At 38.4% G+C, this 16370-nt stretch overlaps 2 protein-coding genes across 2 annotated transcripts; one reads left to right on the top strand and one right to left on the bottom strand.

The window, feature by feature from the left end:
- Nucleotides 1–48: 48 nt before the first annotated feature.
- dad1 (defender against cell death 1) lies at nt 49–3675 on the bottom strand. Its single transcript, XM_084733052.1, has 3 exons — nt 3366–3675; nt 1095–1271; nt 49–293 (listed from the first exon to the last, which is right to left on the bottom strand). Exons 1-2 carry the CDS (start codon nt 3574–3576, stop codon nt 1141–1143), a joined length of 342 nt encoding a protein of 113 aa, XP_084589178.1. The 5' UTR covers nt 3577–3675; the 3' UTR covers nt 49–293; nt 1095–1140.
- A 728-nt stretch (nt 3676–4403) lies between these two features.
- On the top strand, nt 4404–13871 carry abhd4 (abhydrolase domain containing 4, N-acyl phospholipase B). Its single transcript, XM_084732717.1, has 8 exons — nt 4404–4593; nt 6232–6317; nt 8594–8698; nt 8821–9109; nt 11588–11775; nt 11860–11971; nt 12783–12969; nt 13142–13871. Exons 1-8 carry the CDS (start codon nt 4544–4546, stop codon nt 13229–13231), a joined length of 1107 nt encoding a protein of 368 aa, XP_084588843.1. The 5' UTR covers nt 4404–4543; the 3' UTR covers nt 13232–13871.
- Nucleotides 13872–16370: the final 2499 nt, after the last annotated feature.

The following is a 16370-nucleotide window of genomic DNA, read 5'->3' as shown; positions in this document are numbered from 1 at the left end:
ATGGAAAAGACTATATTTCATTCAAGGACTGCTTCATTATTCACAAGGTCACCATTTCAGTTATTTTTATTTCTTCTTCTCAGTGCAAAAGGGAATGCCTTACAAATTTTAACATAAAAAAAGAATGAATGAAATCAACCATTATCAGTAAGAAAAATTGTACTCCATCTCATGTGAGGAGACGCAACTGAGTCAATGTTGATGGCGGGACAGGACTCTCCAAATCAGTGGCACGTTAACAGATGTAGCATCATGTCTTGAGGGGGAGTTTTGATAATGTCTCTTGTTGTGATCTATGAAAAAAAAAGAAGAGGTGGTTGTGGGGTTAGTGACATTTAAGTTATGGGAGTCGTTATTCAGAAGCAACAGAAGAGGATGCAGTACGGCCTTCACACCCGCCTGCAAGTCTAAAAATTCAATAACACTGCAATATGTAGTATCATGTGGATCTCCCCAGAGGAGAAAAGACTGAAGTCTATCTTATCATGTGTAATATCTGGCGCGGTTCCTCTGAGAATGGACTGGCAAGAATGGTTAATGTGACAGAGAGCACCCACAGGACAAGGGTATATTTCTTGTTTTATGAGGATAAACCAATACAGTAAACACATTTCAGTATAAAAGCCCACTTCAACATCGCTCAACACTATAAATACTGATACATATCAAATACACACACACACACACATCACCTCTGGGAGAGGTTTTCTCATATTCAGAGATAACGATGGTACAAAATTCATAAAAGACACATTTTTTTAAAACTACTTGGTGTTGACGCTTGACCGGTCTGGCTTCCAGCCATTTCACAAACGGAATAAAGCCTGTCAGTACAGAACAACATTCACGCCTAACTGATTAGTAGGATCTGTCAAGCAGGAAGTGTTAGATGTAACATGATGTGATGGAGAAATCACTCTGAGAAGGAAGTAATCACAACCAACAGCTGCAGAAATGTCATAGTCTGAGCAGCATACAGCCAGAGGGAAAACTAACCACAAAAAATGTGGTTAAAGTGTGAAGATCTGTACTCGGGTTTGAACTACACTGACATCCAATTTTAAAAATGAGAAATGCACGTGTGAAATATACACCTTCTGAGAGGGGGGGGGGACACTGTGAGTCAGATGCATGTCTGTTTCAGCCAATGAAGTTCATCACGACCAGATGGAGGACGGTGTGAGCGAATAGGAAGTCAGCAAAGGCTCTCTCTGGTGAGATGGACAGGAACTCGCCTTTGTTCTGTGGGTTGATCTGGATACGAAGACACACTAAGGAAAAAAACAAAAGACATGGAGGATTCAGTATTTGTTTTCTACACATTAGACCCACAAATAACACTTAAAGACTTTATGACTGTTACTAACAAATATAATCATTATCAACTAAATGATTCATGTTGTCAGTTGTTCGTTTAGCACATAAACTCAACTTAATGCAGCAACTTCAGCATTAATACACACAAATTTATGTTTTATAACAAAAACACTTTCTATTGTTGCTATGGTTACATTTTCACAGACAGGTAGCTCTAAAGTGAATGAAGAATGATGGTGCATCTGTTACTTTGAAGTTTGCATAAAACCAGAAATTCAGAGGAATGAGACTTGTGATTGTGTCCGATTCATTCTCCCTTGTACTGTTCAGGCTAACAGTATTGAAAACTACACAAAACTGTTGATAGCGCTACAATTATTAGCGATTAGTCTGATTATTAGTTTCATGATTAATCAATTTTTAGTTGTTTAGTTTACAAAATGTCAAAAAAGTGGAAAATGCTCATCATAATTTCCCAGAGCCCACAGTAACATTCTCAAAATGCTTCTTTTGTCCAACAGTCCAAAACCTAAAGACTCTTCACGTACGCTAATAAAGGACAAAGAAAACCAGCAAATGTTTGACTTTTTTCTCTTGAAAAATGACTTAAACACTTATTAAATTGTCAAAATAGTTGTCAACCAATTTTCTTTCAATTGATTAACTGATTAATCATCTAATTGTTTCAACTGAGGACCATATTTTAAAAACTCAAACAATTATGAAACATAAAAAAATACTTCTTTAAAGCTGACAAAACTTTATATTACTATTCAACTACTAGCTAATTAATTGATTATTCAAAGGACAGAAGAATTAAACTATTTTGATAATTGATTATCAAAGTTAATGAAAATGGTTTAAATTATTTATCAAAGACGTATGACAAACACTCTCTGGTACCATGTTCTCCAGTATGAGAAGTTGTATTACTTTTTCTTTCACTACAAACTGAATATCTTTGAGTCATTTTTTGCTTTGGGGAATTCTAATGGGCTATTTTTAATTTTCTGACAATTTATAGCCAAAACAATTAACTGTAGAGATAAGCGACGTAATGAACATCACTGTCTCTTATTGACCCAATAGCTAAATCTCACCCAATTTATGACGTAAGCCTAGTTATGTCAATATAGGCTTTGAGTTGCAGGGTTTCAACTGTTCACCACTATGGGAAAACAAGTTATTCTGAAAGTAAGTACTAAGGTTCACCTATTTGCCAGTTTATTAGGCACACCTAGCCAAGACTGATCCTACCTCCATTCTTATAATGAGCAGTATTTAGCCTGCTGAAACTGTTTTGGAAAGGCATCAAATAACATTTATGGTAATTATGGCTTCAATTTGTGGTGGTGTTGAATTGTACAGCAATATATATTATTAGATTAGTTTTGTTTGTGCCTAAAATTGCAACTGAGTGTACATTTTAATTCTAATAGCAGTGGTGGAAAGTAACTAAGTACTTAAGTACACTTTTGAGGTAGGAGTTACTTTGCAGATTCAGATAATTAACACAAGATATAAGTCAGTTAATTAATCATGATACTCAGCAGTGTATGGAGAAACTGAAATTAGCTCAACCTTTACCAGGTGCAACATGAAAGAGAGTAACACACTGATGCTCCACTAATTAAATCCTGATATATTATATATTATACTGAAATGGACCATTCTGCCAAATGAGTACTTTTACTTAAAGAATATTTTAATGCTAATAGCTTGGTACTTTTACTTAAAATTTTTACATGTGTTTTACACTGTGCCATTACAACGTTTGCAAAGATTTAAGTATTTCTTCCACCAGTGTCTTTGAGTGAGTGTTTAAACATGTTCCTACTCAGACAGTACTGACATTTATTAGATTTTTAAATTATCACAACGCAAGCCAGGAAACTTTAGCTCAGTTAGCTAGTTTAGCTTAGCTTGTGTCTGCACACACGTCGACCAATGGGCCAGAAGTCCTCCAGTGACTGACTGAAACCCTCAAACTGATGCATTATATAATTCACTGAAAAGACATAACAAAATTTAACTTATCAATGATTTACCTGCGAGAATAAAAGAGCCCACACAGGAGATGAAGCCAGACAGAAAGCTATTGAATGGAAAGGTACCGACGAGCAGACAGTATAGGAACTGCAGCGCTCCTGTCAGCAAGATGTACAGCAGATATGCGTCCACCACCTTCAGCTTGTTAGGAGTCGTGGTGGTGTACTCCTCCAGAAACCGAGAAATAACCGATATGACCGAGTTCGACATGATTTTGCCGTGTAGTTTGTATAAAATGGACCAACAAGCGACTTTTGCACAGGTCCTCTTCCTCAGTCGAATGAGTGACGTGTCCTCATTAACCGGAAGCGCCTTTGGTGTTACAAAAAAAATCTTCCGAGTCGCGGTCGTGTCTTAGAAGGGGAACCACAGACCCGTAAAAGATCTCGCGAGAGTGATTGTTTTAACCCAAACAATGATCTTTCCTTAATCCCAACCAAGTATTTTTGTCCATAAACCTAAATCAGTCTTGACCACAGTGCTTTCACGTTATAAAACATAATTATAACATATAATACAATGTGCACAGTGAAGAAACAGCGAGTATATGTCTTGCGAGAGTTTCGCGAAAAAAGGGTTCCCTTCTAGACATGACCGGAAAGTCCGGTGTGAAGATAGGATCTCTCGCGCCGCCCACCCTAAACAGAGAGATGTAAAACGTGTAAAGATGAGTTACTCTGACAGTATTTCGAATCTCGTGAGACCTGAAAGGCCACTGTGCTTAATTTGTAGATGACAGAATCCCACAGAAATAATGTTTTCTCCTATTTTCAGCTTCACCTATTAATAAACCACGAAAAAAACTCGCAAATTGCATTTGGCTGAGTGCGACACTAATAAACACTGTAATTACACTGTAATGTAAAGCGCCTCTGTAATACATGTTTCACAGCAGCCATACAGATGTGATGCCAGTTGTACTAATTAAAGTTTCATTCAGGTCCAACAGAGTCGGGGTACTGCTGTGCATGTCGGCTCCCTTTGTAAAGTCAGGTGAGTGACGCTTGATGCATCTTCGCAATAGACCATCTTTGTTGTCGGTCAGCTGACCGAGGAATGTACGCGTTACAAAACATAAGAAACTACAGTGTTTTTATTTTAAAGCAGGAGCCGAGGAGCACACACACGAGTCATTGACTTGATTTAACTGGATGTAGTCACTGTAATATGTCAACCAATGGATCCTGCTACAACTACAGGCTCGATTCAGAACGACTGTGAGACAGAGTGAGTACATACAGACAACCTCCAGCTCACTGCTAGTCTGCTTACATCACCTGCTAGCCAAACTTTTAAATACTCAGTGTGTTCATTGTGTCTGTTTCGCTCTTTTAAAGTCTGTTTAATACTGTAGTTTAGTGCTGTGTCAATGTACCTACACCACTCTTAGCCTGTTGGCATGTAAAATACATGTACATACACTTATACTTAATTGGTGTGTTGTATTCATGTGACATAACACTAGAAAAACTAAAACCAATTTTTGTACCTCTTACAAATGTAACCACTTAAATTTATAGTTATTTACCACATAGCCAACGTGTTGTTTGTGACAGGAATAGGAAAAAATGTAGTGTAAACACTGTAGATTGACCATAAAGTAGTCTATCACTGCCCTACTGTAATTTGATTAATCAATTTTGTAATAATATTAAGGTTACTACTAATGACCAACCAAGACATCACACGGTAAACTGTCTGTGTATTATAGTGATTAATTGAGATTATCTTGATCTGTCACTCCTGACAATCAGATGTTTTAAAGTTGTCATTCACCGGGGAGAAGAAGAGCAGTGAGTGACACACTGTTGTCAGGATGACTCAGCAAATTTGAACTGTCCATTTATTACATACCAGGTAGAAGGGACTGGTGGTCTACTTGTTGTGTTGATGGCAGGAGTAGAAATGTGAGACTGGCCAAGAGGAAGTGGGGGGTGAACCCACTTCAGGTCAGCTCATCCACCCTTTTAGCTTTTGTCTTGAAAATGAAAAATGTGGGAATACTCTGTTTTGAAAATTTATTCTGTTTGTTTCACAGTAAAATGCTTGAACTTTAATCAACCAATCAATCAGTCAATCAATCAATCAATCATTATTTGTATAGCACTTTTCATGCAAACAAAATGTAACACAAAGTGCTTGATAAAATAGAATAATAGCTACCCATCCCCCACCCACTCACACACCCACAGCAGTGGCTTTGTAATTAATATAAGCACTCATTAAAAACAGGAACTGAAAGAAAGGTCATCACAAATGAGGAAACACCAAAGGCAGGATAAACAATAGAAAAACAAGGTAAATAAATTCATAAATAAATAAAAACTCCAAACAGTAGATGAATAGTGAATGAAAGGTTAAGAGCTCAAGATAAAATAAAATACAAAAGAAAGAGGATATGTGTTGAAATGAGGAAAACCAAAAGTAGAAGGTAGTGTATTTAAAGGGAAACAATCCAGAAAGTAAAAGATAAATAATAATAATAATAAATAGATACATCATATAAAAACATATAGCAACCAGTGAAACAAACCAAAACAAAAAAAAATGAATGAATGAAGGAATAAGTGATGACAAATGATGATTATTCTTAAAGAGGTCAGAGGTGATCATGATAAATGTTAACCATTACATGACTGCTGTGAGTCACACAAGTGACTCTGAGTGGGAACATGATGGCTTTGAAACGTGACACTCCTGGGCGTGTAGGACCAGAGCGGCACGCAAATAACGATAACAGTGATTTAAACCTTGGACCCACACCAGACGCATTAGTATTGTGCCTTTACTATGTGCTTAATATCTCCTATAGTATCTCATATCTGTTCATTCTTTTCATGTCTTTGTTTCTGTTTCTCTCGTCAGGTCAACTTCAGTCTGGAGCTGGTGGCCTTCCTGGCGTCCAACCTCCATGTCCCTTTTGAAGACGACAGAGTCCAAGATTCTTGCTTGTAAGAATGTGTTGACTTACGCTGGTAGAAGTTATGACCACTGGGAACTGATACATGTAGCTAAACAGGTGTAATAGGGGAGACCGGGGGGATTTATTGCAGGGGGCAACTGTAACAATTCAGAAAAATCAGAAACAAGCTAGAGTGATTAGAGTTAGACGAATGACCATCATCAGCTCATCCACCCATCTTCCCTTCCTCTTGGGTCCCAGCTGGGAGATGTGTGCAAGCAGCAAATTCACTGTTACGCATGTTGTATATGTTCACTACGGCTGATAGACAGTATAAACTCAGTGACAATGACATATTCTCACACTTATTTTCCATTTTAAATTTAGAAATTCAACCATACACCTGCTGAATTCATGTTTCTCTCTTTTAACGAACTAAGACCACTGTAATTGGCTCGTTAACCCAGAAACTCAGAATACACACTTTATTTAAACTCGACAGAAAAACATGTAAAACCCACCAAAACTGTTGTTAGTCTGTCCACCAACTCTGGTTTGGTCAAAATAAATCCTTAATTCATCGTGTGAGCAGAGAGCAAAGAGTCTGAGTCTGCAGGCTGTTTTCCTGGTGGTTCATGGTGCAGAGCAGAGGCTGCCACTCTGCAGACTATTACATTTTCAAAATAAAATGACAAACATTGCGCTAAAAATCAGCCAAAAAAAGCACGTCCACTCACCCAGCCGTAAGAGTGATGACACTTACTCTGCACATGCTCAGTAGCAGGATTATTTCACTTCATAAGAACAAGTAGTCAACAAAAATGATTGATTTTGAGGTATGAAAGTTATTTTGTGGATGTGCAGTATTTTTCTTCTGTTATCTAAAATTAGCTAACTGCGAATTTGAATTTACATTGATTTTATCTTTGGGTTATTGGGAGCCACATGACCCGATGTAAGCACCTTGTTCATCTGTGTTGACATAATTTTCTGTTAGGAATGAATCTATTTCACTAGATTTTAAGGTAAAATTATTTTAACCTAAATTCAAATAATTAAAATATAGGATAGTTGGCTGGTCTTCTACAAAATAGAATAGACTGTTTGCTGTGAATGCATCAACGCCTGACATGTAAAGAATCTGACCCACAAGAGGCCTACAACAAAAGTGTGAGGTATGCTTTTATTTGAGATACAGCAGGTTAAAATTAAAGCTGCACAAGTTGATAAAAAAAAAAGTCGTATTGAGTTTATTTTGACTGAAATTGTGATTGCAATTATGATTGCAATTTGCGATACGATCAGTTTTGCATTACAAATTTCCTTTTCATTGAAAGAAAAAACTATTCAAATCCTGATGATGTAATATTTATTGAGATCTAAACCAAACAAACAAACATGTTTTCTTTCATCTGGAGAACAAGATTTTTAGGTGAGGTCATCTATTCAGCACTACAGTATGTCATTATAATACCACTTTCTCACACACTTTTGCTTTTTTAAAAATTTTTAAAAATTTTTTAAAAATGAGTGAGATTAATTGTGCAGCCCTAGTCACAATTGCTTCTAACCACTGTTACAACTGCCCCCACCAAGGAGGCAGTTGTAACACCCTCACTTCTTGCATTCTGCTGGTCTAAGTCCGTCATTGGTCGCTTCTTCTAAACGGCATGGTCGTGTCTGCGTTTTCAACATCCCTGGGAAACAAGAACAACCTCTGAGCTGCAACCTACACGCTGAAAATGGCAAATTAGCACCCAGGATGCTAAACGTACGAACATAAACAAGCGTTACCTTTTCTTTTGCAGTGATGTGGTCATTTTATTGCCCTTGCTTGCCTCCTGATGTGTTCCACCCAAACAAGCTCCTCATGGACAGTATTTTGCAGCAGCACCGTCGCTGCATTCTGGGCTGTGTGATTTCCAGTGTTGAGCGCTGTGGAGAGAGATCTGGCTATGCGAGGGGACGTTAATCATTAATCATTAATTGATTGTTTGCATTTTCAACTGTTGTTTAAGGAAAACACAAAATTACCAACCCTACCTTTCCTTATTAGTGAAAATATATCTATTGTATTATTAATTAGTGCACATATATTTTTCTTGTGTCAAAAGATGACTGGTGTTTTGTAGTCTGCGAGTTATGAAAGAAAATGTAAAAAATGTTACAGCTGGCCCTGGTCTCCCCTATAGAAAAGCTGCTGTCCATACATGCAGCCTCTGTCAGTGTAATATGACACTTATCTGCAACATAACATATGTAAACTAACACAGAATCTCTCTGAGGCTACACTGACCACAACTCCTCTTTGTCTGATTGTGGCAGGTATTCAGAACGACCTGTGGGCGAGGTTTGTAACTCTACCTAACCAGGATCGAATATGGACTCTGACCGTCACCAACAAGCTGGTGCGCAAACCTGCAACACAAGGTACCACCTTCCTCTCAGCGTTTGTTTGTTTATCAGGAGGCAACAGCTGTAATCCTGCATGTATTGTCATAAACATGACGAAAGTCCTCCATGTCTTTTCTTTGACCCTTTGTTTCCTCTAGCCACAAAGGCTCCCCTGGTGATGGTCCACGGCTTTGGAGGAGGGGTCGGCCTGTGGATCAGGAACCTCGAGCCGCTGAGTCAGTCACGGCCCGTTTACGCCTTCGACCTGCTGGGCTTTGGCAGGAGCTCCAGGCCTCCCTTCCCCTCAGACGCTGCCAAAGCAGAGGAGCAGTTTGTGAACTCTATTGAGCAGTGGAGGCAGTCCGTCGGCCTGGAGAACATGATTCTGCTGGGACACAGTCTGGGGGGGTACCTCGCTACCTCCTACGCCATCCAGTACCCTTCTAGGTAATAATACTAACAGGATACCATGTAAAACGAGTGTGTGCTGGTGCCTGGTTCATCAGTACTGACGTCATCAAGTAGTTGGAGTCAGCTGGCCACTGTCTCCACATTACAACTACAACTATTTTGATAATCGATTAATTGGTTTAAGTAATTTTTAAAGAAAAAACAGTCAGAATTCTCTGATTCCAGCTCATTAAATGTGAATATTTTCTCTGTACTTCAGTCCTTTTTGACTGTAAACTGAATATTATTGGGTTGTGGGGAAAACAAGACATTTGCGGACGTCATCTTGGGCTTTGGGAAACAGTGATCACTGTTTTTCAGCATTTTCTATCATTTCATAGACCAACTAATAATCGATTAATCAACAGATTAATTGGTATGAAAATAATCGTTAGTTGCAGCCCAAATTGGAACTATATTTAGCAGTTTTTCTTGCCAGTTTCCTTTGTACAAACAGTATTTTTTGTGACATTTGTTGAATTCTTTGTTTTTTCTTCAAGTAAAATTCCTTTCTTATAGTTCTTCAGTCAGACTGGGGGCTCGTTCAGGGACTCGTACTCCAAGTAATGAAAAATGCTAATTCTAACAAAGGAAACTGGCAAGAAAAACACACCATACTGCACTGCACAAATACCAAATAAACTATACAAGAAATTAAAAACTCCAAAATGACATGATGTGATGCCAGAGGAGGGGAAGACATCCAGGATGGGGCGGGTTTAATGCAACCTGGAGACAGCTGCCTCCAATTACTTGATGACGTCAGCGCCAATCAACCAGAAAGCAGCACACTGAATGATAACACACACACACACACACACACACACACACTCTACATAACACAGCAAGCCCTGGCAGAGACCCCAGAGCTATCACAGCACAGAGTGCAGTTGTTATTATTATTTATATTAATTTCAGTGGTTTGGAATAAATGCAGTAAATTAAAATTCATGATATGATCAGACGTGATCTTTTGTGACACTAATCCTTTTCCCCAGCCTCTATGCAAATCCACAGTAATTCATGCTGTGGATGTTTGCTAGTTTTGTAGCGTTTTATAAATATTTTTAAGGTCTTGTGCTATTGGAGTTGGTTATTTAATACAAGTGCCAGCAACTCGATATAAATTTCATGCTGTAGAAGGAATAGTTTGACTTTTAGGATAGGTTTATTTGCTTTGTTGCTGTGAGTTAGACACGCTGTCATGTTTGTAAGGTAAATATGGAGCTCTCACCAGCAGCCAGCGAGCTTAACTTAGCACAAACTGGAAGCAGCCAGCCTGGCTCTGACCTGCATGACTGTTTTTAGGCCAGGTGCAGTCACTTTTAGGAGGCTTTGATTGTTGCCTGGCAACCTCGGGGCGATGTCAAGACTCGAGGAAGTGACTGCATCTGGCCGTATTTTTTTATTTTTATTTTTTTGAGCGCAAGTCAACCCCATAGCTGCAATGCTCAGACCACAGCTTGAACTTACACTGCGTTAAGATTTTTCAGGTGACACATTCCAGAGTGCAATAATGCATGAAATCAATCTTGTGACTCTTGAAGCATCTGCGTATTTGTGCGGATCATGTTTGTGTCCTTAGCTTTTCCTTCATTTCTTTTCTTAAAGCTAAACTAAGTAGCTGTTGGCTGTATGTTTGTAATGCTTATTATTCAGATATGAGTATGGTTTTAATCAAGAAAGCAAATATATTTCTCAAAATGTTAAAGTGTTCCAATATTTGTTGAATATTGAGGTCCAGTGTGTAAGATTTAGGGGAATTTATTGGCAGAAATATAATATTATTCATTAGTGTATTAACACCTGAATAAAGGAATTATTGTGGCTCCATTACCTTAATATGAGCTGTCTTCCATAGAGTCCGCCATGATGTCTCTACAGGAGCCCAGAACGGACAAACTAAACACTGGCTCTAGATAGGGCCGTTTGCGTTTTTCAAGAGTTTGGCGTCCGTCAGTTTCTCCTCCTACACGCTTGGAAGGGGAGTGTGAGACAAGGTGTTTGCAGACTGCAAGCTCACCACTACATGCCACTAAACCTTCCACACTGGTCCCTTTAAAATTAAAATGACCAACTGTAGTGTAAAGAGATTACAATCTAACTCTGCAGTTCATTGAGCTCTTGAGGTTTTGTTTGGGTTTAATGGCCTGAAACTTTACCCTTTATCAACATTGTTGAATACCTGCAAAGCATCATGGTCAACATGAGAAATTGTGCCTGCAGTCACTGTGTGTAGACTTTGGCGCCTCCTAGTGGCAGCATCCAGAAAGACAGCAATGCACATGATCTTATGTTGTGCATCAAGCTGTTGACTTATAAATGGAAGTTGGTAAGATGATATTCAACAAATTTTCTTTTGCTGTTGGTGTTTACATTCCCCCAGATTTTGTCATGAAATAATTTGGTAAACACAGATACTAGTTAAGGTATACTAGTTTTGATACTATAATGTGTTCTTCTCTCCTCTCGCAGAGTGTCACATCTTATCCTGGTAGATCCGTGGGGTTTCCCTGAGCGATCCAAGCCACAGACCCATGAGGGTCAGGGTCAGGGGACAGAGGTGGCGAAGAGGCCGTCCCCTCCACGCTGGGTCAAAGCTATTGCAACAGTGGTTTCCCTGTTTAATCCGCTGGCTGTCATCAGAGCGGCAGGCCCATGGGGTAAGATATGCTACTGTGTGTCTAACAATGTGTTGCGCCACTTTATTCTCTTTGTACTCGTCTTACGGTGTGTGACTGATTCAGGTCCCGGCTTGGTGAACAGATTCCGTCCTGATTTCAAAAGTAAATTTGAAGATCTCTTTGATGATGACACTATGACACAGTACATCTACCACTGTAACGCACAAACCCCAAGGTAAGCCAACACGCAGCACTTAAAGGGATAGTTTGGATCATTTGAACTGGGACTGTATACAGTGCTTATTGATAGTTAGTGTGTTACCTACAATAGATGGTGGTCAGCACGACCTTAGTTTGGTGAAGCAGAGAGGAGTACCAGCACAAGGTCCACATAAAGAAAATCCATATAAGTATAAGTGTACGTGATATTTAGAATATTTTCATCACTTTACTTTGTTGTCAGATAGCATTTTCTAAGGGGAAACTGTCATTATATAAGGCAAATATTGCTCTTTCAAAACCAAACCAAACTCCATAGGAAAATGTAGTCATTTTACCCTGCAGAATGTGGGACTTGTTGGTTTACCACTGCCTCCATCTGTTAGTTTGTTTGTTTTACTGTGTGATTTTAGTGTTAGTTTTAGTTAGGATTCATTGAAGTCACACAATAACACAAACTAACAGATTGAGGCAGTGGTAGACCAGCAACTCCAGTGATCTGTGGTGAGGTAAAATGAATGATTTTGCTGATGGAGTTTGGTTTGACTTTTTCTTTTCTTTTTTGGTGGACTTTTTAAAGAGGCTAAAATACCTTTTGGTGTTGACCCTGTCCACCACAATACATCGCTTATGCTCTGTGTTGGTTCTGCCCTCTAATTCTCCTAAGTGGATGCATGCTGAGCAACATCTACTGACTATCAATAAGCACCTCATACAACCCTACATTAAATAATCCAAATCATCCCTTTAATCGTATTTCTAGTAATAGAACATAATGCCTGCTGACCCATCTCCTGACACCTTTTCCATTTCCTCTCCTCCTCCAGTGGTGAAGTGGGTTTCCGGGCCATGTCGGAGTCTCTGGGTTGGGCCAAGAGGCCCATGCTGCAGCGGGTTCACCTGCTGCCCCCCTCCATGCCCGTCACCATGCTGTACGGAGCACAGTCGTGGGTGGACAGCTCATCTGGGGACAGTATGGTCCAGATCAGGAGCCCAGCCCACACCAAAGTGCTGGTGAGTACAGATAGAGTCATGAGAGAGATATTATCCAATTACAAGTCTGAAATGTGCAGTTTGTGCTTTGAATTCATGTCATTTTAATTTAATTTCTATTTTTAGTAGAGAAACTTCATGTGGTAGTGAATAATTGATGACGCTTATCTTTATTTTCCTCTTTCCTCTGCAGCTGATAAATAATGCTTCTCACCATGTGTATGCTGATCAGCCAGAACAGTTCAACAGAGTGGTGGAAAATATATGTAACTCGGTTAACTGACCGCCTGTGTGTTTGTGTGTGTGTGTGTGTGTGTGTGTGTGTGTGTGTGTGTTTGTGTGTGTGTGTGTGTGTGTGTGTGTGTGTGTGTGTGTGTGTGTGCGCGCGCGCATGTATGGTTGTGTACATAAAAGGACTGACAGTATACATACAATTCATGGTGGTTTCAGCAGTGAAAGCTTTGCATGTTGCAGCATGCTGGATGATTTTTCATTGGGGCGTATTTAGACTCAACATGTGTCTGAATGTAAATTGTTATTATTGATATTATTTTGGTTAAGTTCTCTTTTCATTTGTTAGCTGATATTTAAGCTTTTTTCAATGTAGTATTGTTAGTAAATGATTTATTTATAACATTTGATTGAATTTATTTGTCACCATTTAATTCAGTGCTTAATTCTGCTGCCCATTGTTTCATTTTTAACAAGAAGTAAAACGCACACTACTCTGGACCCTCTGGGTTTATGTGTTACAGAGCAGCCACATCACGACAGATTCACACTTTTTTTTGTATGTGCCTGACATGGACATTAAGTACTGTATGAGATTTGTTTTCAATCCCATCTTACATCTTTCCCACAGAATCAAACAGTTGTTTGTACTTTATACCTTGAAAACAATAAAAGAGTATTTGACAAATGTATTTCCTGCAGGTCTGTTATGGTCTGTTATATTAAAACAGTACGTGAAATGTTCTTAAATGGTCATTAGGTGTCAGTTTAAGACCATGATGAGGAAACTACATGATCTACATCTCTCAACATTTCATGAAGCACCTTCTTGTTACAGTCTGCTTAAATGTAATTGTGCAACTGTATTTTATAAAATTATCATCTGACCAGGACAAGAATCACTAGACTAACACAAAACTTTCTCCCTCTGTCTGCAGTGTGAAAATACTCAACTACCTGCAGTCAAACCTTACTTAAATGCACTATTTATGAAATGAAATCTTTGTAGACTGAATAGACTGATGCATATTTTGCCCTCAAAATGCTATTTTCCTTACCTTTCTAAAAATGTTTTCCCACGTGACATGACATAAGATGATGTTGCTATAGAAACGCTTGTGGTTAAAGGAGCAGCATGTAAAATATGCCCACCTGTCAAAGTAAACTCCACACTAACAGGGGGCAGTATATCATCAGGGTAACTGCTAACTGCTGCCCATTACACTCTCTGCAGTAACTCATTGGCTGCAGCTAGCCTACTAGCTGCCATTAGCTCAGTTAGCAGTGTAGCTAAAGGCCCCAGTATGACTTGAATTTGGCCTGATCCGGAGCTCGGAGCACCGGTGGAGTGTTTATGTTTACACCACTGGAAACTGAACTGGGATCAGTGTCACCTGCGTCACTGTTTTGCGTATCGGCTGAGTGGGTATTTCCATTTGAAAAAAATCTGAACAGAAATGGAGTTGCACTTTAAATAGGTGCACAATAAAGTCTTTGAGTTTTTTTGTAAGTGGTTTATGGTTAGATATCTGGAACTATGTCTGTAGTTGACACAACCTTGAGACGTTACATTCTATGACATAAATACTCCACTTATGAAGTTTTAGGTTTTCGGACACATTAAATACCATTATGCCAAAAAATAGTCATTTAATGGTGGTGACATGAAGACATGTGATCATAGTGTCATTCGACTATAGCTTAACATTAGCTTTTTACTTCTCCTGAATGCATTTATACTTAAAAAAATCATAAAACTTGTGTTCATTTCTGAATACACCATCCATGCAGCGTTCTTTATGACTAAGATGTGATCTAAAAGGGTTGAGAAAGTCTTTTTCATTTCATCTGCACCTCAGAAATACTGCAGCTAATGTACAGTCAGTCAAAAGAGAGATTATTACATTATGCAACAACTGAAAAACAGGGAAGCAAAATAAAGGAGATTAATCAGAATATGGCGGGGATGAGATCAGAGTGTGAGAGAAGAAAAATAAAAACCTGTAAACCTCTGTATGTAGATCAAAGATAAAATATCAGTTATGCATTTAATCATCTGAACGTCATCCATCCCATCATCGTCAATGATTACATGTATCAAAGGTGTGTCATGCCCCACAAGTTGAAATGAGTCACTGTACAGCACACCTTTCTTCGCGCAGCACATTTTTTCACCCCAGATGAAAAATAACTAGCTTGCAGAAATGGAAAAATACAGGTAGCAACTGGCTTCCTCTGTAATCTCTGGATTACATCATAATTTCCCCCTTTTTTCTCCTCTAACCAGTAAAGACTTGTCTGATGATGTCCTGTATGGAATAACTGGAGTCATATCACATCATGACGGTGTCAGTTTTATTACCATCGCAACAAATACAATACAAAAACACTGCAGGTAGATAAGGTAGATAAATAATATAATGTTATTAAAATAGTTTATTTCACATTGTATGTTGAGTGCTGAAGTTTAATAGATAAGAACCAGGTAAGGCTAAAATGAATTAATTAAGGCCACTGTGGTCTCTAACCTGATATTGATATAAGTCCAAGTTTGTAGGTTAGTTGCAATATCCTTTAAAGCTTACTTCTTATTATACACACATGACGGAGAAACACACACAAGACATACAGAACAACATCTGGTAGAATTCTTGCTAAGGGAACGCTGAGGCTTGTATTCTGCAAATGGAGACATTTCAGTTTTAAGGGTGTTGCTTTTCAAAATAAAGGAGTCATTAATTAGCATTTCATCTGATGATTAAAATAACCTTTTATGTCCTTGTAGATTTTTTTTTTTTTTTTTTTTTTGGAAATCGTTAATTGGCACAGAAAAATAATTTCCTTTTTTTTAAAACAATAATTGCAATATTTCAGTTAAATATAACAGAAAAAACATGGGGGATTATAATGTGCCCTTTGCAAAATGTCAGTCCCAATTTAAAAACCATTGCCTTTAAAAACATCTCACAGTACCCTTCCTTCATGTAAGCCATGTGAGGTTCATTTTGTCTGAAAATACTTTTCACATACTTTTTTACGACAATGACTAAATAATATGAATAACAGACATACAGTATTTACATTATGAACAAATGATCATGACCTGGCTTTCTGCACCTTCACATCATTTGTTCAGTGGCTTGAAATGTACTAGTGTTAGGACAGTTCATGTAACCTGACAGTTTTATAAC

The sequence above is a fragment of the Lutjanus erythropterus genome, chromosome 12, assembly GCF_056507025.1.
Source record: "Lutjanus erythropterus isolate fLutEry1 chromosome 12, fLutEry1.hap2, whole genome shotgun sequence".
NCBI classification, from domain to species: domain Eukaryota; kingdom Metazoa; phylum Chordata; class Actinopteri; order Lutjaniformes; family Lutjanidae; genus Lutjanus; species Lutjanus erythropterus.
This window is presented reverse-complemented; position numbering and strand designations above follow the sequence as displayed.